This window comes from Pleurodeles waltl, chromosome 7, assembly GCF_031143425.1.
Source record: "Pleurodeles waltl isolate 20211129_DDA chromosome 7, aPleWal1.hap1.20221129, whole genome shotgun sequence".
NCBI lineage: Eukaryota > Metazoa > Chordata > Amphibia > Caudata > Salamandridae > Pleurodeles > Pleurodeles waltl.
The window spans coordinates 76,184,867-76,210,587 of record NC_090446.1 but is presented as its reverse complement, the minus strand read 5'-3'; the positions used below and the strand labels follow the sequence as shown (position 1 = coordinate 76,210,587).

The 25,721-nt window shown below is 43.2% G+C and overlaps 1 protein-coding gene across 7 annotated transcripts in view; it reads right to left on the bottom strand.

The window, feature by feature from the left end:
- Window positions 1-3,211: 3,211 nt before the first annotated feature.
- LOC138303674 (protein mono-ADP-ribosyltransferase TIPARP-like) overlaps window positions 3,212-25,721 on the bottom strand; it is a 187,598-nt gene continuing 165,088 nt past the window's right edge. For 6 of the 7 annotated variants that reach the window (XM_069242986.1, XM_069242989.1, XM_069242991.1 and 3 more), the window contains one exon: window positions 22,842-24,230. In XM_069242986.1, coding sequence (XP_069099087.1) covers window positions 23,786-24,230 — 445 coding nt within the window. In that variant the 3' untranslated portion in view covers window positions 22,842-23,785. Of the gene's footprint in view, window positions 3,284-22,841; window positions 24,231-25,721 lie in introns of those variants that run through there. The other variant, XM_069242990.1, reaches the window with a different exon arrangement.

The following is a 25,721-nucleotide window of genomic DNA, read 5'->3' as shown; positions in this document are numbered from 1 at the left end:
GGATTCAGCAAGTTCCTCATGAACAAGGGGTGAGAAAGAACGTTTAATAACATCTTCCCCATATACGCAGGTATGGACAAATCCAGGTGGCCAATATTGTTCGGCCAACAAAACAGCATATATATTTACTACGCGATCCCAAAAGATTGCGTCTGTTGTGCATTCAATGTCTCCTTCTAACTGTAACGATACTTTGTACACCCTATCAGGCGTGGAGACACGCATGGCCGCAGTTTCTACTTGTAGAACGTCATCAGTTGCTTTCACCTCTAGATGCTCTAGAAGATTCTTGTGAACTATTGTGACCTCTGTCGTGCTGTCTGGCAGTGCTAGTGCCCACGTCTTGTTCTTCAAGAGGACCCTCTTCTTGAGTGGCATGTCGTATTGCGACTGCTGCCACCTTTTTCTTTTTAAATTGGGGTTTTTGTTTGTTGAGGAGGTTTCCCTTCCTTTTTAACAGAAACCTCTGATGAGCGTTGTGATTCCTGTCTTGGTTTCACGTACTCTGTTCTTCGCTCTGATCGCCCACCTCTCTCAATTCGTTTTTCTGATGAGTCCTGAAAGGAATGAGATCGACGTGTATCAGTATATTGATAGCTATCAGGCGTTTTTATATTATCTCTATTTCAGAGATTATATCTATTCTGTGGGGTCTCCGTATGCGGATTTCTCCCCTTTCTTTTTTAGACGTTTGTTGTTTTTTATCCCAGCGTTTCTTGTTACCCTCAGGAGCTTGCTTGGAAAAATCTTTATTAGATTTTCCCTGAAACTGTGGTTTAGGTGGTCTGGCCCCTAGACTATCTCGACCAATACTAGAATATGTCTCTACGATAATCTTTGGCAGTTCGCGTTCTTGATCCTGTTGAGGAACATCCCGGAGCCGCATGCCCACTACAAGTGTGACTGCTTCCCCCTTAAGGTTACTTAAAATAATTGAGGATACTGTGGCAAAATTGCCCATTAATTGCATCCCCAAATCTAGGGCCTGGGCAACCCCATATTCATCTTGAATTAGTTTCAACACTTCCAGTAAATTGGCAAGTGTAGGTGTACCGTGTGCAGTTGTGTAAAGTGCAGCAAGTACCGTGCCCCATGTGTTACAGTTATCAATTGTAGGGACCATCCCAAACGGGAAGCACATCGTTAGAATTCTATGTTTATCCTGAGGTCCGTATGGGAAAATACTGCTTCTAGTGTGTTTTTTTTTTGAGGTAGCCAAAACGGAATTCCTTCTCGTTTGACGGGTACTTTACCCATGATCGAATGCACAGTCTCAGGGTTAATGCCTGGCATTACTGCATGTGGTTGCGCTGGAGCAGCACGTGCTGGGTTGGTATTCAATGTTTGCATTACAAATTGTACTAGTCATCTATATATTGCCGTCAGCTCAGTATATAAGCGCCGGACCTCAGCTATTGCTAAGTTTGCTACTGCAGGATGATGTGTATAGGTGGCCAATAAAGGCCAGGTAGGACCATCGTTACTTAGAGGACCTAACCTTACTGGTAAAATTGTGTGGGGTAGGGCACCATCAAGCCAATTATTATGTTCTTTATAAGATAAAGGTATTTCTAAATATGCATATGCCCTGTATTGTCCAGGTACGTTTGCAAGTGTATAGTGATGAAATGTGTTTGTGTTCCCATCAGCTGCTGGAAATGTGACCCAAGAATAAAAAAAGTTATGTTCTATAAGCTGCATGTGTATCCAACCCTGGGCTGTTAGGCGATTTGCCAGTAAATGTGCAGCCAGGTGCTGTCTCATATTGACTGCAATTGCTACCTGCTGCGGATTCGCCATTTTAGATGGTAGTTTTGTTCAGAGATAAGTACACCAAATGAAGATTTTCCTTTTAGAGTTCAAGGTGAAACAACCTCCAGCATCAGATAGAGTTCCCTACTTAGCTGATGAGGAAATCCTCAATACCACGGACATCTATGTATCTAGTACTGAGGTGTCTTTGTATATATTGAGACAGAGATACTCAGGAGGACCTGAAAATTAGAGCCTGACCAAACTTTGGCAGCGCCATGTTGCGTAGGCTCTCATTATTCTAATGAGACTACTGGATTTTGAGCTACAGAATTGCCTGCGGTGTGGGAGACTGAGTCTGACCCACTACAGGTGACACCTGTCGCTCCAATCTGGATTCTGCTCCGGCTAACTAGCAGTGCCTCATCTCTATATAAGGTCAGAGATGATTGGGCAGCCGAGCGCATTTCATAACTGGTTTCTCAGGGAAGCCGTGGTCACTCAGGTCTCATCCGTTTCTCTCAGTTACATTAGTCTCATATATACAATGACAAACAGAGGCAGTTTATGTTTCAAAAATTATTTTAATGAAGCAACTGCATCTTAGATAGCAAAGCGTGAGCTGCAATAACCAGGACTATACAACATGACAAGATTAAAATTGTGACAAGGAGAGTGAAGCATAAGAATAACGCTACCATATTGTCACTACAGTCAATAGACTAATTCTTACCTAGGCTATAATAGAGCACAGCGTGTTAAGCTCTAATTCTTCCCTTCAGGTTCCCCTGGAAAGACATCAGCCCCCATACCTGAGCAAAGGCCTGAAGTATGCATAGGCAGCTGTAGCGAAGTATTCAGCAATCAGCATACAGTTGTGGTTCTGTGCCTGGAATCTCCCTCTAACGTGTAAGGGACAAGGAAGTGTTTTTATAATAAAACAACTGATGTTATGAGAAAATGTCCCTACGTAAGGATGTGTGTTTTCAATGAATGTCGGAGACAAAACTTTATACCACGTTCACCGGCAACCTATTTTACTGCGGCCTTGGAAAAAGCACAGAGCGAGCAAGAATGTCTTATTTGAGAACAGAGTGCTGGCCTAGGCAAAAACAGCTAGATAGAGAAAATAAAACAAGACCGTAAAAGTGACTACTGTAACAATAATAAAATAAAGCCGAATAAAATATATTTATGCTAAAGTGCATAGTGGCAGGCCTAGTATGCTAAAATAATGTGCATGGAGCTATAACTAAAATGGCTACCCAACACAACAGCCAAAAGAAATTGCTTTATTCAAGTGTAGTGCCCATAAAGCTTGGAAAGATATAGTCAAGCTTGGACAAAATATACAGACAATGTGGCCAGATATTGTGCATTTGTAAAAGAAACTGTGAGATCAAATGAGCAAATTACTATTCAAGGAACTCAACAAATGAAATTGTTTAGGAAGGTACAAGGGAGGTACGTTGTTCCCTTTTGAATTCAATTTAGACTTCTCTGAGTGAAATAAGGGACATCCAGGAGGGAGCTACAGAGGATGAGAAGAGGAAAAAAGAAATGTTGGATTACAAAAATAATTATCAAGACATTTACATCAATTCTGAGTATAAACATGTATCGCTTGACACAGTGTTGATTTGCTTGGCTAAGTATTTACATAATCAGTCACATGCAGTGAGAGAAGCCATGACATGCACATTTTATAAATATTGGTCAAATTCCAAATTCAAAAGTGTGACAGAAGATTTGTTCCAGTGATGTTTAATTTGTCAGAGAAATAATCAAGGTATGAGAAATACTGTCCTCATGAATCATATTGGCACATCACAAATTCCATTTACGAGTACATTCTCATAGTTGTCTGATCATTCTCTAAAAGGGGTGAGGCCTACCCCACTCAGAGGTCAGACAGCGAGACAGTTACTAAACTATTGTTTAGAGAATACCACGTTTTGGCTTGCCGACCTCAATTGAGACATATCGTGGCTCCAATTTTAAAAATCAAATTTTTAATCTGATTTGTACAGTGCTCCAAATTACTCAAAGGTTCTATTGTAGCTATCATCTTCAATCATCTGGTGTGGTGAAGGAGATTAACAGAACCATAAATAAGCTGGCCAAAGTATGTGCATCTTCCACACTGAAGTGGTCTGATGAACTTCCTTTTGTCCTAATGAATATTAGAAGTACCTCAGTAAAAAAGAATGGGCAGAGCTATGAGATTGTCTCACACTCCTTCAGCTACACTTTCAATAACCAATGACATTGTTCTAGATTACTGCAAAGGTCTAGGTAACATGGTGAACTCTGTTTCTCATCAGGTGAATTTGGCAAAAGCGCAGATCAAAGAAATATAATGCCAACCATTGAATCCAGGCGATTGGGTGGTCATCAAGAATCGTGTCTGCAAATATTGTTTAGAAGAATGCTGGTGAGGCCCATTTCAATACTGCTGTGAAGTGTGCTGGAATTCCACAGCAGAGCCACGCCACTCACATGAGGTGTGTGAATGTGGTGGATGAAGAAGTGGTGCCAGTAACCTTAATAATCACAGAGTGAAGCTCAAGTTACCAGTGTGAATCCAGAGGGGAGTGAAGGAAAATTTGAGTTTGAAAATGAAAATTAGTATGTTGAAGATAATGAAGTTATAGCAGTTCCTGCTGGTGAGAATGAAGTTCCTGGTGAAGGTACTAGCAGCAGTGGCCAGTTCCAAGACCAGTGTCAGAGTGAAGAGCTGTTAGAAAGTTTTGTGTGGCAGCAGGAAGTAGTCTCTGATCCCACTATGATCTTATGTGTCGAATTTTAGTGTCCCACTGAAAGATCAGGCTGTGTCCGAAGATGGCAAAAATGGGTTCGAGTATGGTACATTTCTGAATACAATTGCACAAATTAACCATGAAAATAAACGTACTAAAAGTGGGAATATGTGCAGTTAAAGTGAAGAAGTATGTGGGTTTGGTACGGAATACAATGAGAGAAGAGTGGCAATTGTGGAAAGATGGGAGGACGATAGGAGAATAGATTAAGGCTGAAGAAGAATTTTGATTGCCAAATTTGCATCCTAGATTGAGATTAGAGCATGAGTGAAAGGGTGAATTATGCATGGTGTGCTGTAAATCCATAGGTGTTAGGGCATTATATGGGTGAGAGCGAGGATGAAAGGAGTACATTATAAATGGTGATTATCTGGTTGGTGAAGAACCAAACCTCAGAGGGATTTACTATGTATGTGGTAAAACAGCTTATTTCAATGTGCCACCCAATTGTGTTGGTCTGTGCTATCTTGCTTTACTGTTTCTGGAGTTTATTACACGAGTGGAGTGAATGATGCTGTTGGTATAGACTGAAACGTGGTTTTGGGAAGATAGTACTAGGTATACTAGGTGTTATGATCCTATCTATAGATAAAGCCATGAATGATCTGAAGATTAGGCATTTATCTATGCTTGTGGATCGGCTTGCTTCTAACACAGCCAGCACTAACACAGAGTGTCTGTGTTAATTGCTATCCATGCAATCATAATACAAAACCACTTAGAGCTAGATATCCTTCTCAAGAAGAAGGCAGTGCTTGCAAGGCACTGAAGGTTAGGGAGTGCTGCACCTTCACACTAGATAACAATAGAGTTATTAATGCATATGTGAGTAATGTCATATTTCTTGTGAAGTCCGAGCTGTAGAAGAACATGGCTTGTGGCAAACAGAAAGTTCCTGGCTTAGTGAGTTGGGAAAGGGTTTTAGCAAGAATGGAGAATGGTTTGATAGTGGGTATGTTTAGATTATTGTTAACACCTAAAATAATTCTATAGATTTTTGCAGCTGTCCTGTTTCTCCTCTTCAAATGTTCTGAGTATTTGTATCTAAAATGTAGGTGTCAGGGTAAAGGAAAAGCGTTAAAGAAATAGAGAGAAGAATATTTGAAATGGAGGATGTCAGGATCATTCTTAGAAACAGCTAAATAGATAGAAGAATCAATATGAAAGAAGCAGAGTCATGCAAACCATGTTAAAACTGTTGACTAATTTAATTTGATTTTTTGTGTCTTTAGTGATTTTAGAATAATCATGGGGGAGATTTTTTGCTCTTATATTTTTGTCCTTCATTAATAACGAGCAGAATGTGTTTTCACAATTGATTACAAATGTACCCACTAATATAGTACTATTGTCTTTTGAATTATTTTCCTATGATGTTTACAAGTTTGTTTTTCTGTCTCTTGTCAACTAGGCCTCAATTTGGGCCTAATTGCCATGATTTCCAGAACAGATTTCACCCTTGTCATTCTTGTCTTGATCCTGCACATTTGTTGTTTCTGCAGGACACAGTCTAGTACAATATTATTTGTTTGCATTGTTTATGCTGTCTTCAATGAATTTTCCCCTGCAGAGTAACAAAACTACAACTATATATTCAGGCCATTTCTTTTAGATGGATGTACACTATTCATTCATATAACACGGTATTGCTTATGCATCTAGTTTGTTGTACCATCTCAGGATGACAATAACATAGAGGGGGCAGAATAATAATTCATAAAGTGGTATAGTGCCCAGGAGCTAAGACTATTTCTGTATTCTGATTTGCTAATAAAATGATACATTTGCTCACATCACAATGGTTCTGCAATTGTTAATTTCATATACACAAATAATGTTAAAAACCCTTGATTTTGGGAGTGAGCAATGTGACTTTCCTGTGCTACTAGGGATGCACTCCATTTCTCTCCTGATTTCCCTGCCTATTTGGGACTTAAACACATTTTTGATTTTTCATTTCTTTTGTTTCCCTTCTTACTGAGAGCCTTCTTTGCATTGACACGGTAGCACCTTATTTCTTTTTTTTTTATATAAAATGTATTACTGTTCAGCTGATCTAGAACTCAGTTATTGAGTGGGCTCTTTCACTGCCTTTATTCACAAATATAAGTAATTCTAGGATGTACGGATGCCTCCATTAGTTGTCCACACTCCCAGATATTAGGTTTTCTGCCTTCAGCAGAGCCTTAGACAAAAATTACTCTTCTTTATTGGATGCATTTACATTTGAGTCAGTGACTTCTTCTGCATATTGCGATGGATGGTGTCAAGTTTGGCATAAGATGACTTAGAGTCTCCTTCTAAAACTGTAGTCTGATGGCTAGTTTGGTACGATTCGGAGAAGGATAGTAGCAGCCATACTCTCCATCAGCTGTTAGGTGTTGAATGTTAAATGCCTTTTTCCCCATTAAGTATCTTGGCTCGGACTCATGATTGTGAAACTGCAATCAACGGTGGTGTCCAAGCCAAAAAGAATCTTGAAATTGGCCACAACACAACCATCTTGAATCGCCTATGAAAGGATAGGGTGAAGGTCTTCCAGGACACCAAGAAGGACTTGTGCCACCATGTCCAGAGAGCATGAGTGTAACGTTTCACCAAACAGATGGAGTTAATAGATTGCATGACCAAGAGGCATTTTCTGAAGGTCTCCACTTGCTTTGATTCCATGTCAGAGGGAAGTGGTAGGAAAATTGATATGGCTGGTCCAACTGGTAGAGGTCAGCACCGTAAGAATCTCTGTAGAACGGTGCTGCGATAAAAAGACCGGGTCGCCAGAAGTAGGGCAATGATACCTGGTAATTTGCTTGTTAACTAGAAGGCCAGTACAAAGGTTGACTCACGCTTCTAGGAAGGAATGTGTAAGAGCCTTACTGAAAGGGAGGTGGGTCTCAGAAGTAGTCTGGCCTTTTGTAGGACCTCAGTTAGCACATGTGTTTTCACATCTTTTGTAGGGAGCTGGACTAGAGGACTCCAATTTTCCTACGCATAATCATTGTGTAGAAGGAAGATTCTTCGCACTTTGGTCACAGCCATGGTCAGAGTAAGTGCCAAAAAGAGAATGCAATTAATGTTGCCTGTCACATGGAAGTTCGGGTGAAGGGGCTGATGTGTGTATGTCGGATTCAGGCATGATGTCAGTCTGGCGATGAGTCGGAATCGGAGAGGACAATCAGAACCGCCACCTCAGGAGGCAAGGTCGGAATCGGAGTCTAGAGCCAAGGGCAGAAGTGACTCAGAGCGTTCAGCTGCCGCTGAGGGCAAGCCAGCTGGCGGTAGTCCTAGTGGAAGGTTTCTTGAATCTGCATGGCACAAAGGCGCACCAGGGTAAGTCGTCAAGATCCGAAGAGCCAGGACATAGCTGCCCAAATCTCTTTGACTTGGCATGGCATGGCATGGCATGGCTAAACGCTCCAGAAACTGTGGTTGTGCAGGAACCAGATTCGGAACTGCCTCTGAAGTGGGTCAATGGTTGGCCTCATCCAAGCACATTGTTGGGGGACTGGGAATGGCGTAAAGAAGAACTTCACTTTGAATTCTTGTGCTTTTTTGTGCTTACCAGAGGACTTAGAGCAGGACATACACCAGCCTCTAGAGTGGGTCTGTCAACTCTGGGAATGGGAGTGGGCCTGGATAGAGCCTTTGACTGGGAGCAGGACACTGCATCTTCCTATTGGTGACAAAGTGTTGCCTTGCGTTCCCTGATGGCCTTAAGGTTAATCAATGGGCAGTCTCCACAGGTCATGGCCCGACATCAGACACCAGAGGCATACCTAGAGGAGCTCTGTCACAGACATCTGCTTGCGACCGTCCTTACACGGCTTAAAACCTATTATCTTAGGGGGTAAAATCGGTTGTGCACTGATTTTTTGTTTTGTGAAAGAAGAAAGAAAATCAAGTTAAGAGTCTCTGAGAGATGAGGAGAAGCTCTGGATTGATGTCCGGTGGCGAGGAAAGAAATAAAACTGATGTTGGCACACTGGAGTGATGCCTTTATAGGCCAAGCACGTCACTTCCAGAGTGGAATGATGTCAGTGAAGAGCCACATGGTGTTACCTTCTCATGCGCAGAGGTACTATGAAAAAAGTTTCAGCTGCGTTCTGATGACTAAATTCCTTGTAAAACAAACCTTAATGAAGTAGAGTTTAAGTGCCAGCAAAAATGGATGATCTCATGCCAGAGATTGATCAGAAGAGTGATAGAGACCTTATTTTACTCAATTTATGAGCAGTTCAACACACTACATTAAAATAGACTTATCTATGAACCCCAGGAGAAGAACTTAGAAAGGCTATTTCTGAAAAAATATCATTCCTTTTGGAAAAGAGCAACATCACTAATACCCAACAGACACATTTTCACCACAAATGCTAAAGTAAGGTGTCTAGAGGGGTACCCATATCTTGGATTAAATTAAAAGTGTTAACAAAGGTAAGTATCCTGTTAGATAGGCACTAACAGCCCAGTGCCAGGCTCTTCTCGTAGGAAGAATGTAAGAAGACCTTGACATAAAAGATACAGATGTCTCTAGCAAGAGCTGACTCAACAGCTTTTTAAAATCCTCTCTTCGATGATGCAACTCCAGTACATACAACTGAATTCACTTTCTCATGCCCCTTTTTCCACCTGAGGCAAAATCCCCACAAATTAATAGCATATAAACAGATTATTTCAGTTTGAAATTCTTCATTAGAATATTCTTCATCATCCCCAAACATATTAAGCAGGGGCAATGCCTCTATTACTGAAAGCACGTTGGACAGTGTACATACTCATCTTGATTAGAATGTATAAGTTTTGTGACAGTCCTGTGAAAGGGTTTATCTGAGCTCCTTATGGGTGGCAAAAGAAATGCTGCAGCCCATAAGGATCTCCTGGAACCCCAATGCCCTAGGTACCTAGGTACCATATACTAGGGACTTATTAGGGGGGGTCCAGTGTGCCAATTGGAATTGGAATATGAAGTCACTAAACTATAGTGACTTAATTTGGAAGCAGAGAGAGCATAAGCACTGAAGTTCTTGTTAGCAGAACTTCAGTGACACAGTTAAGCACTACTGACAACACACACATAGGCCACAAACTATGAACACTGGGGTCCTGGCTAGCAGGATCCCAGTGAGACAGGCAAAACACACTGACAAATAGGGTTTTAACTATGAGCACTGGGGTCCTGGCTAGCAGGATCCCAGTGAGACAGTAAAAATACACTGACACACACTCACAAACTGGCCTCCTGGTACACCAGGTGCAGTCCAAGTCGGTGCAACCTCTTTTCGCCAGGTCCTTGGTGCAGCTGGGCAGTCCTTCTTCGGCCCTCTTCATCAGTCCAACAAGATCTGAGTTCCGGTTTCCAGGGGTGCACATATTATGTTCAGAAAATGCCCCCAGGAGAGGTTGTGCTCACTAGCCAATAAGCAAGTAGGCTCCCTCCCTCCTAATGACTACCTCTTGTGAATTGTTGCATCTGGCTATCCCAGAAGTCTCTATTCTGCCCACCTGCAGCATGGCAGAATTCCTCTCTCAGTGTGCATAATTCCCTAGCCCAGCTCAAAGGTGTGGCTATCAATAGGGCTACACATCCCTGAAAAACCTGTTTGACAACTGGCTTTCCCGCTCTGTCTCTAGTGTCAACCTTCCTACCTAAACAATTTGAAGCTCACCTTCTGGGACAACACCTGTGTTGTTCCTGCCAGGGAGGAGTAACAGTATCTCTCTCCCATGGAGGCTCCTACTGTGTCCTTTACTGGGAGTCATTTCCCCTGAAGAACAGAAAGCTGTCTTGGGGTCAGATCATATGTGCAAAGGTGAATGGGCTCAAGAGACTTTGGGCAACAAAGTGGTGACTTTGTAAAAACTGCACACGGCGACAAGTTATTTTATGTTCGACTTGGGCATCAAGTTGGGCTTTATGTAGCAGGTTTTTCTGGTATACTACAATACTGACTTTAGTAGTCCAGTCACTCTGTAACATTGCACTTGCCATTGGGGCTACTAGCCTTTTCCACAGTAAATGCAATTGTGGGGTTTTGATTGCTCGAACATGTGAAAGCACATGTTACAATCCTAATATGCAGCACGCTGCCTTAGGAGTCGATAGGCTTACCTTAGGGGTGACACATATAATAGAATTGGAGGGTTGGGCTTTGCCATTGTTTTAAATGACATAGCTGAGCTAGAAGTTGAAAACTGCCCTTCCAGTTTGCAGTGACAGACTGGGAGCCATGTTTTGCCTTTCTCACACTCCAGGTGGCAAAAGCAATGCTGCAGACCCTGGGGTGGCTCTTTAACGTACAGGCCCTAGATACCCTATACTAGGGAATTACAAGTTAGTTTATGCCAATTGGGTAAAAGCCAATCAAACATACACATTTTAAGGTAAAGGCACAGGCACTCAGGTCTGGTTAGCAGGCTTCAGTGCACTCTCAGAGTCGAAAAACCAGCAGCATTAGTCCAAAACTTTGTGGGAGACCATAAAAAAGAGGCAATTCCTTACAAGTCTGTTATGACAAGAATGACCACAATCACAATCTCAAAAATCTTCATTCACTATCTCACCAATATCACTGACAAGACAAGATGCTGCGCAGTTTGAAATAAGATCAATTTTGAATCTTGTGTAATTTCTTGACACCATCCTTTGTGTGATCTATCTGCTCGTGTATGCTAAGTGAAATGTTGGGAAGGTGTAAGGTGTGTACGGCACTCAAAACCACATAGATGCCCTTTTTGGCAGCTACAAGGTAATCTAATGCCATTCCATCCTGCAACCGCAAGGTGTTCTAAGCATCTAACTGGTCTGTTATCCAACCTAGGCAAATGACAGTGGCATTGGCTACTTCCAAAATCTGAGCACTGCATCTAGTATCTCGGATAGACTGTCCTACACCAAAGTTGGGACACAGAATAGAGAACAATCTGTTTGTTTCAGAGACCTTGCGGCATTGCTGACTTTTTAGGGAGTGCAGAGTAGAATGTCTCAAAGTGGGTATGACGTAGCCAAAGAAATAAACAGACTCTAGCCCACTAAAAAGGCAGTGAAGGGTAGGCTTTCTTTCCCGAGAAGAAATGAAGGAATCCTTCTTGGTGTTGACACTTGTGAAACACCAAACTGGTGAGGAGGGAGTTTTTGTAAGGGGATTGGTTCAAAATGTGTAATCTCTCCAACTTCACATTCAGTCTGGACCCAAAAAATCTCTATCTGCTTTGCGGTGTTCACAAAACAAACCCCTTTTTAGAAAAGGCAAGATGAGTAATGGGATCTGTTACAGCCAAGGGGGTTGTTATATTATTTGAGGCCTTGGAAAGACTAAGCCAACACATTCAGGCAGTCTATGCCATGATAGAACAGAACAAGACAAGTTTGTTTTTTGCTAAGGAGCACTTTATCAAAGGCACTACTCTGTTGGCATCAACAGCTATATCCACCAATATGAAAGATTAACCATCTTGCCAAAACCAAACCCCATAGGCTAGGGCTGCGGTAAACAGAGCATCCCAGACCACAGATGGATCTAGTATACTGAGGATGCATGCTTATCCCTGGTGCTACAACAGGGCAATGGGCACAGCACTGGGTGGCCATGGAGGTGCAGATGGATGGACACAGGAAAGCAAACTGGCAGGCGGCAGAGCAGGAACAGCTGGGGTTTGAAGCAGTCATCTTGCAAAGGTGCAGTATGCTATATTGATGGACAGCAGCAGCAGTGCTGCAGAGAGATCCTTTTCAGATTAACCCGGGTGAAGAGACAATCACCAGGATGGAGAGTATGGCAGACTTCGGTTAGGCACTCAGGCAACGCAGTCTGATCCAGAGAACACAAACTGTAGGGCTAGCATGTAGGCTTTCTGCAAAATTGTAAGACTGCATCATCCTTCAGTTGTAAGTCTAATTTGGTAGCAGAGATGGGAAAGTTTGAGGGCCACACCAAGGGGCGTTCCATAATTATCTCTTATGGGCTAAGCTTAGTTTTCTGTGATGGTACAACTCTAACTGACTACAAAGCTAGGGGCAGGGCATCAGACCATTTCAAGGAGGTCTCAGAACATATCTTTGGTATCTTATTTTTGAGAGAACCACTGTTCCTTTATACCTCACCTGCTGATTTAGGATGATAAGAGCAGTAGAAGTGTTGGTATATTCCTAAAGTTTTTCAAAGCCCCTGCACTACGAGTGAGATGAAGTGTACTTCCTGGTCACTCAAAAGGCAACACAGGATTCCTGAACATGGAATAATGTCCCTAGCTAAACACCTTGCAACTAATGGCATCTGCTTTTTCAGTCATCCAGAAAGCCTACACACTATCACCAACACTGAGTATGAAGCACACCCAGGCCTCTGGATAAAGTCCACCCAGAGGTGAACAAAAGAGCCAGAAAGGGGAAGGTGACCAGAAAGGGGAAGGTGACCAGAGGGGGTGCAGGATGAAGGCTCAAGTGTGTGTAATGAGTTCAGCTACTTGAGAAAAGTTCACATTAGGCAAGTTGAAGCCTTCCACAATTTGTAACAGTATACATGGCATAACCCACGATCAGAACACCTTCCTCATTTCCGAGACATGAACCATCTAAAAAATACGGTAATTCACAGATTGGTATGGAGATGCCAGTCAAATCAATTTGGGGTTTGGCCACAAGGACAGTTACGACCAGACAATCAGGAGGTTCTTCCACTTCAATGGTTGGCTTTACAGATGAGAGGTCCAAAGTGGGAAAGCAGCAAGACTAATATGAGATGCAAACAGTAACAATATTTGAGATCAAGACAATCTGGCAGAAGAAAGGTGATGAGTTTTGGTACTGAGAAGAAGACCTCAGGATTTAACTGCTACTCGTGATCTGCTACGCACCGAAGGCTGAGTTCATGCACCCTTAAGGAGCCTGGAACATTGTTCAAAACCTGGAAGATTGTTTGGTAGTCCAGCAACTACCAGAGTCGCAGGGCCATCCGGGCACAGGGCTGAGAACTCACCCTTTTCTGTTTATTGCATTACAACATAGCGGTGTTGTTTTCCGTAACCACCTGTACCAGTCTTCGAATGATGGATAGCAGGAAGGCTTTCAGCGCCAAGTGGATGGCCCTCCACTCCAGAAGGTTGACATGGAGCTGCAACTCTGCCAAAGGCCAGGGGATTCTGATCTCGACCTCTTCCCGGTGGCCGCCCCAGACCAGAAATGACGCATCAGCCACCATAAAAGTATACAAAAAAGTGAAAGATGGAATGCTTGAATTAATCTCGACTGGCTCTAAATCAACTATCAAGTGATCCGAATATTGTGATCAAACAAGCCGACAAAGGTGGTGCCATCGTGGTGATGGATACTGTGGAGTACAGACGTGAGTGCCTACGTCTTTTGAGTGATACTACGTACTACACAAAGATTGCCAGAGATCCCACAGACAGACTACAAATACAAATCAGAAGCCTATTGGAAGAAGCGAAAAACAATTTATGGGTCTCCCCCAAGGAAGCTGATTTCCTTGACACATCTCACCCTAAAATTCCGTACTTCTATTGTTTACCAAAAATTCACAAGGGTATTCAACCCCCTCCTGGACGACCAATTGTATCAGGGATTGGTTCGATATTAGAACCATTGTCAATCTTCTGCGATCACTTCCTTCAACCCTTGGTACGACAATCCTCTACCTATCTACAAGACACCAAGGATGTCCTCAACTTAATCGAATCTGTCAACTTGGGCACAGAAGTACAAGCGCTAGTGACTCTAGATGTGGAAGCTTTGTATACAAACATCCCTCAAGCCGCTACCCTCAGAGTAGTAGAATCGGCACTACGAAATGAATCTTCCACCACTACCACACCTATAACCTTTATCATGCATTGTGCCACGTTGGCTTTAACAGAGAATTACTTTCTATTTGAAGAACAATTTTTTCATCAGACGAGAGGTACATCTATGGGGAGCACTTTCGCCCCGAGCCTAGCTTGCCTCTACATGTATGATTTTGAGAAGAAACACATTCTAACAACATCGAACCCTTTTGAGAAAGATATTAGTCTATGGAAACGCTACATAGACGATATCTTGATAATTTGGCAAGGACCATTATCCCACACAGATGACTTCATCACCTAGATTAATGCCCTTGACCCATATTGAAAATTCACGGCTTCAGTGTCTGTAACTCGATTGCCCTTTTTGGATCTGATGATCTCCATTAACAATGGCTCATTAAGCACCACGACTTACCACAAACCTACCGATCGCAATAGTCTCCTCCTACATGAAAGTCACCATCCAAAAGCTCTTAAAGACAATTTACCAGTGGGTCAATTCCCTCGGTTGAGACGTAACTGCAGCACCATACATGAGTTTGACAAACAAGCAGATAATTTACAAACCAAACTCCGCGACAGACACTATCCAACTAAGACGATTAATGAGGCCCGTAAGAGAGCAAAAAATAATCACAGGGACTGCTTGCTGGCCAAAAATGAAAAAATTCCCCAGACATGCATAACCTGTGTAACAACATTTACTCCTCTGTCTAACACCATTAAAAAGGTGATTAATAAACGTTGGCCAATTTTGGAAAGCGGTGGAAGTGTCATGCCAAGACCCATTTTTGCCTTCAAGCGTACTTCCAACATAAAAGATATGGTGGTTCATACACGTCCACAATTTCGAGATATCCCAACACGAAAAACCTTGTGGGATTGCCCGCCTGTATCAGGCCACTTTCCTTGTGGGAATTGCAATGTATGCCCCTTAACCAGCAAGGTCACATTTATAGACCTAGACCCTATTGGAAGGTGCTTCCTAAAGAAACATACGAACTGCAATTCCAAAAATTGTATTTATATGATTACTTGTCCTTGTGGCTTACGTTATGTGGGGATGACCACACGACCAGTTAAGGTCCGTATAAATGAACACAGAAGCAACATCAGATGTCGAAGAGTGACTACTAAACTGAGCTCCCATTTTTTGGATGCTAAGCATTCACCAGACAACTTTAAATGGGTGGTCCTAGAAGTTCCAAAAGTTCTCCCACATGGTTCTAACTCACTTTTTAGGATAGAACAAAGATGGATTTTTAAATTGGGCACATCACAGCGAGAACTTAACAATGACATTCCTTGGACCTCTCTCTCACCTTAGGAGAGATTTTGTTGCATCAACACTATTTTACTTGTTATTTTTACTTTTTACTTGGCAAACAACCATTAAGTCTTTTTTACTTAGCTCTTTATATCTGAGTTAATTTTGATAGACCTTGGAACGGTGTTTGGACCGTGATAGCATAGAACAAAGTTTTTTTGACAGGATTATTTTCCTTATTGACTTATATACCACCCATTTGGAACAGTTCAGCTGACTGCAAAGCCATGTCCTTCAGTTTTCACCCTAGTTATAGGCTCATCAGCCAGGTACAGCTTGTTTCCAATGACACAGTGGGCATGGAACCCACATCTGGGCATATCCGGCCCACTTAGGCTTGACACACTGACATCTCCAGGTGGGGAAGCAAGAGGGGCCTGCTGCAACCCAATCACGATTAAGTAACGAACCCTGCAGATTTTTAACAGTCTCCTCCGAAATCTGCTCCAGGTTGGAGTCTCCCCTGATGTTGGACCCACTGGGAATTCATATCCAACTGCAGGGCCTGCATATGCCACCTGGCGTACTTGATCAGCAGGATGCTGGAGGCCATCAGTCCCAGCAGCCTCAGAGCTGACCTCATTGAAACTTAGTAACCAGGCTGCTATCATCCAGGATAATAACTTGAAAAAGGCATTCAACTGAACCATGACCAGAATGGCTTCGATGAAAGGGAAGAGTCAAGGAGTCAAAGGTGATGTTCAAAGTGAACCACATAGATGACAGGAGGTTCACCATAGGCTGGAGCTGGTAGACAACTGCATCAGGCGAACCTGCCTTTAACATGACCTCCGAAGGTATGCTGCCACCAAAGCCATCACTTCTGTGAACACCCAAGGGTTGTTGGTGAGACCAAAATGGAGTAAAGTGAATTGAAAATGCTCCTCTTCCACTCTAATCAAAGGTAGTGCTGATTGACCGGCAGGACTGGAATATGAGAGTAGGCATCCTGCAGGTCCAACGCCACCATCCAATCTCCAGAGTCAAGAGAAGACAAAACCTGGGCCATGATGGCAATTTTCAATGTCTCCTTCCGGAAGAAGGCAGTGAGAGGATGCAGGTCTAGCTGTTCTTCTTGGGCACCAGAAAGTAACGGAAATAGCAACCACATCCTAAGCCTGGCATGGGCACCGTCTTGATAGACCCCCTGGCCAAAAGGGCTTGACAATCCTGACACAAAATAGAGAGCTGTTCCTCTGTCAGTCATTGCGCAGATGGTGGAAGGTGCAGTAGGGAAAAAAGGAGGATAAATCATACCCTTTGTGAACAATTTGTAGGACCCATCAGTCCGATATGATTGCTTGCCCACCAGGATAAAATCTGAGATTTTACCTCCCACTGTGTGGCCCTGTAAGGGTATTCTCTGAGGTCTGGCAGGTCAGGCTGCATTGGAGGGAAGCGGGGGAAGGGCGGCACACTGACCTTGGCCACAGGGGCTATGGGCATTTGGCCTCTCTTGCAAAACTGCTGGGTTCCCCATGGGGGCTGGACAGGCTGGTGGTAAGGGATGTCTCTGCCAAAGCCACAAAAGTGACAGTGGTTGGTGAGCTGGGGTGGGGTGGAAAGGCCCAGACGGTGAGCAGCAGCCCTACTATATTTGAAGTGCCTCTGGGTGAGGACTGGCGATCGGTTCACCCGCACGGTGTAACTCTTGATGACTGTGTGACTACAGAGGACATCGTCGCTCCCCAGACGGGATTGTGAGTATCCCCTTAGTGAGGGTTTATTGGCACTAAAACCAGTGTGTAATTACAGAGGATATCGTCCCTCCCCAGACGGGATGGTGGGTATCCCCTTAGTGAGAGTTTACTGGCACTAAGACCAGGTACGATTCACTCTGATACTTCTAGTGCATGTTTTTAACTTTGTACTATTGACTGTTAGTATAAGTCTTAAGGGATCCTCATCCTTGACGAATACCTCCGACTGATATAGGCAACCTAGAATAGGGTAGAAACATTTTGGCGATAAGACACTGGTCTGAGCCATTGTGCTCTCATTCAATCACTTAGTTGTTTTTAGATGCACCAGAAATCACTCCTAACAGGTGAAAATCCAGTTATAGCAAGGTACTGTTAACTTTATCTTAATTCCCCCGCATTTGTCCAGGAAGTTCTTATTTTAGAACTTCCTCCATCGAGTCCGCCCTGGTGGTATTGTCCTACAAGGTGGGAAGAAATTGCCTATGATGAAGCATGTCATATTATGTGAATGAGGCCTTCTCTTCCACCAAGATTGGTCTTTCTTCACCTCTTGGGCTTACCCCTTTCCATGCCAGAATCTTGGTAATTTAGGTATCAGTGATTTGTACCATAACAATGATAAAAAATAGCGTTATAAAAGCCACTATCCCTTTATGTGTCTTGGGTGGATCAGGAGGACTTGACATTGCTAGAAAACCCAGTCGAGTGCAGCCACATACGGGTGGCCCACCTGATGGAGTCGGTAGTTTCCAAGTAACAACAAATTGTGAACTTGACTGCATCATGGCCATCGTGAATCGCTTGAGACAGTACAGGTTGAAGGTCTCCCAGCACACCATGGAGGACTTACGAAACTGAACCCCAAATGACGCAAGTGTAATCGCAAGACAAACAGGAAGCGTTAACAGATTTTAGGGCCAAACTGACAGATGAAAATAGGTGTTTTCTGAAAGTTTCCACTTGCTTAGACTCCCATCAGGGGGAGCAGTAGGAAAAGTGTTTGGATTGGAATGGCTCAAGAAGACTTGCACCACAAGACTTTCTGGTGAAGGGTGCTGTGAAAGGGAAGCCGGGTCACTAGAGGGAGAGCGATGCCACTTGGCAATCTGCCTACAGACTGGTGGACCAGAGAAAAGTTAGCCCAAGTACCCAAATGGGGGCCCGTCAGAGCCTCACTGAAAGGCAGTAGGGGCCCAGTGGAAGTCTGGCCCGACTGCATGACCTCATTACAAATATTAGTTTTCAACTCAGGGATGGAAAGCTAGAGGTCAATGACTTTGGCCACCGTCCTCATGATCAGAGCACCGGAGGCAGCTTCTTCAAAGGCTGGCACCAGAGGAGAAACAAGTATTTGCAATGCAATAGGTCTCGCATTTTCCTGAGTTAGAGCTATTGGCATTGTGGTCACTGGCGGCTACTGACATGAGAAATCTGTACAGAAATTGGAAAAGAAGGCTGGAAAAGTTTTTTTCTTTTTTTAAACAGAATGAAAAGTCTTGCAAGCATTCTTACCTCCCATTTCAACGAGCGAGCAGACTGAGAATATTTATGGCCCCAGTAAAGGAGATAAGCAATGCCCTGTGTGTGATGTCGTGTGTGCTGGCAGGGAGGGGCCCTGGAGAGAGAGATTGGTGATGCAAGGCTACGCATGTTTCACATGATTGCTACTAGGTTTTGCTACATTCTACCAGAAAGGGCATTTTGTGGCTTTTGTGAGCAGTGAAATAAACAACCTTGTGTTTCTTTTGTAAAATAAGCTTATTTTAGGAGCCAGAGGTACCCGAGGACAGCATTGGAATAAAGCCAAAACAAATGGACATGGGAGGAGATGGGAGTAATGGAACGCTGCAATAAAACGCAGGCAGCTACCAGCCTAAAACACCACAGTGAAAGGGGAGCACTAAAGGATAGACAAAAATTGTCCATCACAGCAACAGATAAAGAAACCAAAGTGGAATATTACAGTAGTTGGTCACTCCTCTGAAACGGAAAAGGAGGAAGAAAAGGCAGAATTGACCACTAGCGAGCAGGAATTTTTAAAGGACACTTCAACCAACAAGTGAAATCACTTTAAGCCATAAGAAGTATACTAAAAGTATACATGAGGTAGAACGCTTACGCTTGACCTAAAAAGGGTTGTCTTTAAGAAGGTGTTTAGTCCACTAGCTTCCTGCAAGTCCTCAATCCAGCTGTCATCCTGATAAGGCTGAGCGAACTCATCCTTTGGGTCAAAATCCTTATTGGAGTTAATCCCAAAAACGAAGTGCAAAGAATGTTGCCTGCCTTGTGCTAAGTTTAGTGAGCACCTTGGTTGGATTTAGATGCAATGTTGGACAAAGTTGGACTGATGTTGAATCAGCATCAGAGAAGACGATTGGGGCCACCTCTTCGACCTGCAAGGTCAGCATCAGCATTGATGTACCCAGGCCTAGAGTGGTTTTAGGCGCAGGATTTAGTGTCGAAACAACAGCCAGAGGCAAGATTGGCTCAGAAGGACTACCTAGTGCTGAGGGTGAACCTGCCGTAAGTATCTCAGGTGGAAGGCCCCTCGGCTCCCTGTGGCCAAAAGGCACACCTGAGGAAGTCAGAAGGGATCTGAAGAGCCAGAGCATGGGTGCACAGAACTCTTAGATCTGTCGCATTGTGGCTGAAAGCCCAGTAAACTTGGATCATGCAAGAACCAGCTGCAGAATCAGTTCTTAAATTGGCCAACTTCAAGAGTGTGATCAAGATGTTTGGCGCTGCCCATGTGCTTACTCAGGGAGCGCAAGTGGAGTGAAGGAGCAGAACCTTGATTTTTTGTGTCACTTGTGTTTATCTGAGTACTTGGGAGTGTAAGTCCGGAAACGGGAGCAGGAACGAGATTGAATCTTGGACGCAGAACAGGATCAGCAGTCCCGGTGCTGGCTTTTCTTATGCTAGGCGACAAAGTTTTGACTTGCGCTGCCTGATGGACTATGGGTTCGTAGAAGTGCAGTCTCTGCCGGTGTTGGAGTTGTGGTCCAACCCCAAACACCACAGGCATACTTGATGGGGATTTGTTACAGACATCTGTTTGTAACAGTTCCTACATTGTTTGCAACTTGTTTCAGGAGCTGTCATCATTTGCACACTTTAGAAAATCGAGGTAAAAGTGTCTCTGAGAGATGAGAGTAAGCGGCCGATCCATGTCCAGGAGTGCAGAAAGAAAGGAAGTGACAGCGCATGGTCAGGACATGTCATTTCCAGGGCTATACAGAGTCAGTTCGGAGATGCATGACACCACCTTCTGGCACACAGAGGTACTAAGAAAAAGTTTCCGGATCCAGTCTGATGCTAGAGGAACATTCAAAAGGTGAGAAATCTGCAGCTAGAAGCCTCTATCAGAATGTAGGTTTATTTCTGTCATGTGTCCTCAATTCCGATCACTTGCAAAGAGAACTAGTTTATAAATGTAGCACCAAAATGCATGGAGTCACCACTATATGCTCCAATGGACTGAGGACAAAGTTCTAGTCTGTAAAAAAGGCAAGTGCCTTGCTTATTTTGAACGTGTTACACTTCTATGCGTTATCCTGAATGTTTGTATTTTCGGTTACATATATATTGCAGCATGCTTCCTTATTATACCTTGACAGGTGATTTTAGGTTAAGGGAATGGATCAATAAAAAATTTTTGACTGGAAATATTGACTGCCTCATTATGAGTTTGGCGACCCCACCCTGCCCTACTGCAATGTTCCCGCTGGTCTGACCGGCAGGAACATTGTAATAGAATGTAATAGAATGTTCCCGCCAATCAGACCTGCAGGAACAGTGCTACAAGATAGCACTCGGCTCCCCACAGAGGGGTCCGACCAACACCCTTGGAATGAGCACTATCTGCAAATTCCGAGGGTGCTGAACAGATGGGCCCCTGCCCTGCCAATGCATGCCATAGGCATGGACAGGGCAGGGGCCCCCAGCACACCCTTACCACCAGCCTTTCCATGTTGCCGAAACCACCATGGAAAGGCTGGCACTGAGGGGAGTTGTAATGAGCCAGGCATTGCCGAGTTCAGCGCTGCACTGGGCGAGTACAACTCTGACTGCTGTCATGCCGTCGGGAACCATGTTCCTGGCAGGAACAGCAGTCCCCCTGGAGGATCCGCCCACCAGGGTTGTAACTGGGCAGTTGGACCCCCAGGGGTGCGGTGGTCCGACCGTTAACGCAAGTGTGGTGGTCCGATGACCGCCACACTCGTAAAGAGGCGCTTAGTGTCATGGTGCTTGCTCAAAACATCTTCTACCACTGTATTATGAAACCAGGATTCTGTAGGTAATAATGTGTTTCTTCACATTTATCATGTGCCATTTTGTTATGGTGGTGATACGTTCTGTGCTGCTGTGTTTTTATGATACATTATTGCAATATGATTTTGTTGTGTTGTGCTGCTGTTGTATTCTGTTTTATTGTGAAGTGTCAGTTGTACTTTAATAGTGCAACAATTTTGTTTTGCTTATGTTATGTTCAATTGTTGCCTTTAGGTATGTCAACAAATGCTGCAATATTTCCAGCCAAAGTAACACATGCTTGAAAAGTCCTCTGACAAGCTACAATGTATTACAGTCTTAGGTGGTAAAATAGTGATGCTACAGCTCTTTAACTATTTTAGAAACCTGTCAGCTAAAAACGGTGGCAAAGACTCTGTCTTATCGTTGCCTAGTGCTCACTTTATGTATACGGCCCACAATGTTGTGACCATGAGCGACTATTGTTACATGGCCATCCAGCCAGTGTGGTAGGAGGAATAGTGAAGGAAAAATAGAGAAGTCCTCAGTTACCAGTATGATGTACTATGCAGTGTACCCATGTTAAGGTCTGCCATCACCCACACAGGTAAGTACCTTCACTTTCTTTACAACACACTAACAATTATAGGATATACGGTCGCAATAATATACAGTATTCTATTCTTATCCTTCTTGATATTTTTGCTGCCTCTCATATGGTGGGTAACTCTGTTTTTATTCACTCTCTTTCTAAACTTGGGATTTAGCTGCTGCTGTTTTTAAAATGGTTCTAGTCCTATTTTGCGGACAGCTTTTCCTCTGTTCCCTGGGAAGGGGCTGTATCCTCTTATCGGGTGCTCCATCATGTGGTCCAAGCCTTGGAGCTTGGCCTTATTCTGTTCTCTACTTACAGTCTTCTTTTATCTTCCAATTTCCTTTTTAATTTGCACTTACATGTTGATGATTCTCAGAACTATTTCTCGTTTCCCTGTTATACTGATTCTCCTCGCAATCAGAGCCACAAAGAAATAATTGAAGCACGACTTTAAGTGACTTTTTAAGGTAATAAAAAGGATCTAGGACTTTGCTATCTCTGAGGATACTCTCACAACAGACTACTGCAAAGGACACTCTCACACTGCACTCTTGGCATCTTTTATGTAGATGGAATCATGATTGCTTGAGGAGCAGGAATCAGAAATCTTTTATTTTTATGCAACTCAGTAAAATTACAGCTGGTACAGCAATATGTTATTCAATTGTAAAGTACAAACCGAAGGAGTAGATTCACTTCAATAAAGCTTGGAGATAGAGGTCTAACCTTCTTACTATGTAGTGGTATGTTCTCCCACTGGCATATTTTGTGACCTGGGACATGTCTTCACCTCTTGGTGAAGGATTCTCTTTAAGAAGTGAGCACAGCCAACCATGGAAACACTTTAGCTCATCTGTTACTCTACGTCTTTCTATCCCTTTAACACAAACTTGTTGGTTTTCAAAAACAAGCAAGTTGCATATTTGAACAAAATAGCTATAAACCAGTGCAAAGTAAAGGAAATGCAGCAAAAGGCACCAGAACGTTTCTCTGAAGGGCGCTCCCTCTCGCAGAATTGGTATGGGATTTTTTTCGTACCCTCTTCTGTCGCTTTCAAACAGCAGGTGTAACTTGCTCTTCTTCTTCAGTTCTAGATCAGCATCCACTAACAGGAAGACATTCTGTGCTAGAGGAATATTTTCATTTGTGTTAAAAAGTGCTGGTAAAAGTGTGGCACGCTCCCTGGCCGATGCCTTCTATGGTGCCCCAAGCAGCAGGTACCTTGTCAATGGAGCATGTTGGAGGAATCACACTGGAGCAGTCAAAGGGATGGCCAGGGAGCAACAGTGCACAAGATAAGAGTTTAGAAATATAGTGGAAAGAATATTGGTTACAGTTCTGAAGCCTGAAGATACAACAGTGCATCTAATTTCAACACATGAAGGAAAGCAGGAATCGTTTCTTAAGCTCAGCAAGTCGCAGTTGATATACAGAGTTGCAGTGCACTCCTCCTGTTGAGCTGGCTCCACAAACCCATTCGTCTTTCACCAGGACTTTCTAATCCACAAGAGCATGACACATTGCTTCCTAGCCCATGTTATTCATTCACAAGTATAGGTTCTGACAGGAGCTTATACTGGATCAAGAAAAATGGATAGCACTGGCAGCTGTCATACACAACAAATATCTTAGGGTTCAAAAGGTTATCCACACAACAGTCATAGAGGGCATGAGATGATGGTAGCTTTGGTGGGCGGCTGTATTTTGCGTCACCAAGCGCCATCTTGCCAATTAGCACCTTGGCCACGAACATGTTTTGGTAACCCTTCTCTGAGAGCCTGCTGTAGTTATGAGAGTAGCTGGCTTCTAAGGCAAAATAGCTGCCCTTCCCATAGGATGTGCCGTGGACACCTGAGAGGCGGGGGTCAAAGTTCTGCTGGCAGATCTGCTCAACGACATCTCGGGTCGTCCCATGGAAGAGGTGTCGCTCAAGTGATGTTTTCTCAGCATCATTCAGCCCTTCAGACATCAACTCCTTCTGACTGGAACACAAGAGAAAAAAAGAATGTTTCAAGCAGTGATCCGGACTTCTCAATACACAAAAATGGTCAACATCGACTCACTAAAGGATAATTGTTTCATATATATCCACGCTTGGATACAAGTACATTTAACTTCTATAAATATATCTGCCACAATGACAAGGCGGTTTCAGTTTACCTATTACAAGTGAGAGATGTGGTTTCTCTTTTCCATTATGGTTTTACTTATTTGGAGCATAACATTTAACATCCTCATCAGACTGTTTCCATACTGATATCACAATCACTGATTTTTTCCCCACAATGTTAAATAAATGGACCTTGGTCATAGCTGTATGCTATGAATGTAACACCTAACAATATGAGTATTTATTATGCTCATGAATGCGTATGACCTTTTAATGAAACACATAAAAGGTGATGGGAGGAATGCTTGCAGTAAGTCTAACCTCTGGTAATGACCCGCTGTTCTTTTGCCCACCATGACACCATAGTTTGGACCCAGCCATTTGCAAATCAGCCTTGATCTTGTGCCAATCGGAGCAGTCCAGACAGAACTGCCAGGCTAGGCCCTCCTTAAACCTCAACACTAGCAACCCAAGAAAGATTTTGCCTGATTGGGGCTCATCAGTCGGGTGTAGCTTTGTTCCAGTGGCATTCTGAGTCCGGCCTTGCACTCATACATGAAGTCATCAGACTGAGATGAGAATTTAATAGAAGAAAAAAAAAGTTGCACCTTATATTGTTTTTTATGCACACAACAATTATTTAACTTTAGCTATTTAACGACATTGACCTTGTATTGCTTGTGTAGCTACTAACCCAGAACAATGCGTTTTGGACCCCTTGTTCAGATCTTGTTTTTGACACCTGAGTACAGCAATGTCCCGAGGTAGCTTTGCAATCAAGAAGTGCTGAATTGTTGAATAGATCTAAACAAAAAAAGGGTGCAGATAGTTCAACCTCTGTTATCATTCTTCGTTTTCTCTAGAATTCCCAACTACATGACAGTATCTGCAACATCTCATGAACAGTGGTTTCATGAGAACTTATCTCTGGATGTTACTAACAATACTGAAGGCTTTCAATCCAATCCCAGTACAGTGTTTCCCCTGGTACTGAGACATTTCAAATGTGGACAATGCATGGCTGTCATCATATGAAAAAATGGTCTGGATACAACACTATTAGTGACAATCTTAGAAGATACATTTGAATTGTAAGTCCAAGAATACTATTATTGCAATTCATGTCTTTGCAGACTCATCCTTGTGGAACACATCACGAAAAAGAAATTACCAACATCAAATCAGTGTAAGAATTATATACCCAGTGGTCTGTTGGTGGAAGATTTTCTAAGACCTACTCAGAGAGCAGATGATATGCAGTGGCATGTGTGGCTATGACACAAGGTCCAGTCCCAAAAATGCAACCTTACCTGTCTACCTAATGTGGAAGATCAGGTAGTGTGTATAAGCTCATCGTTCAGTA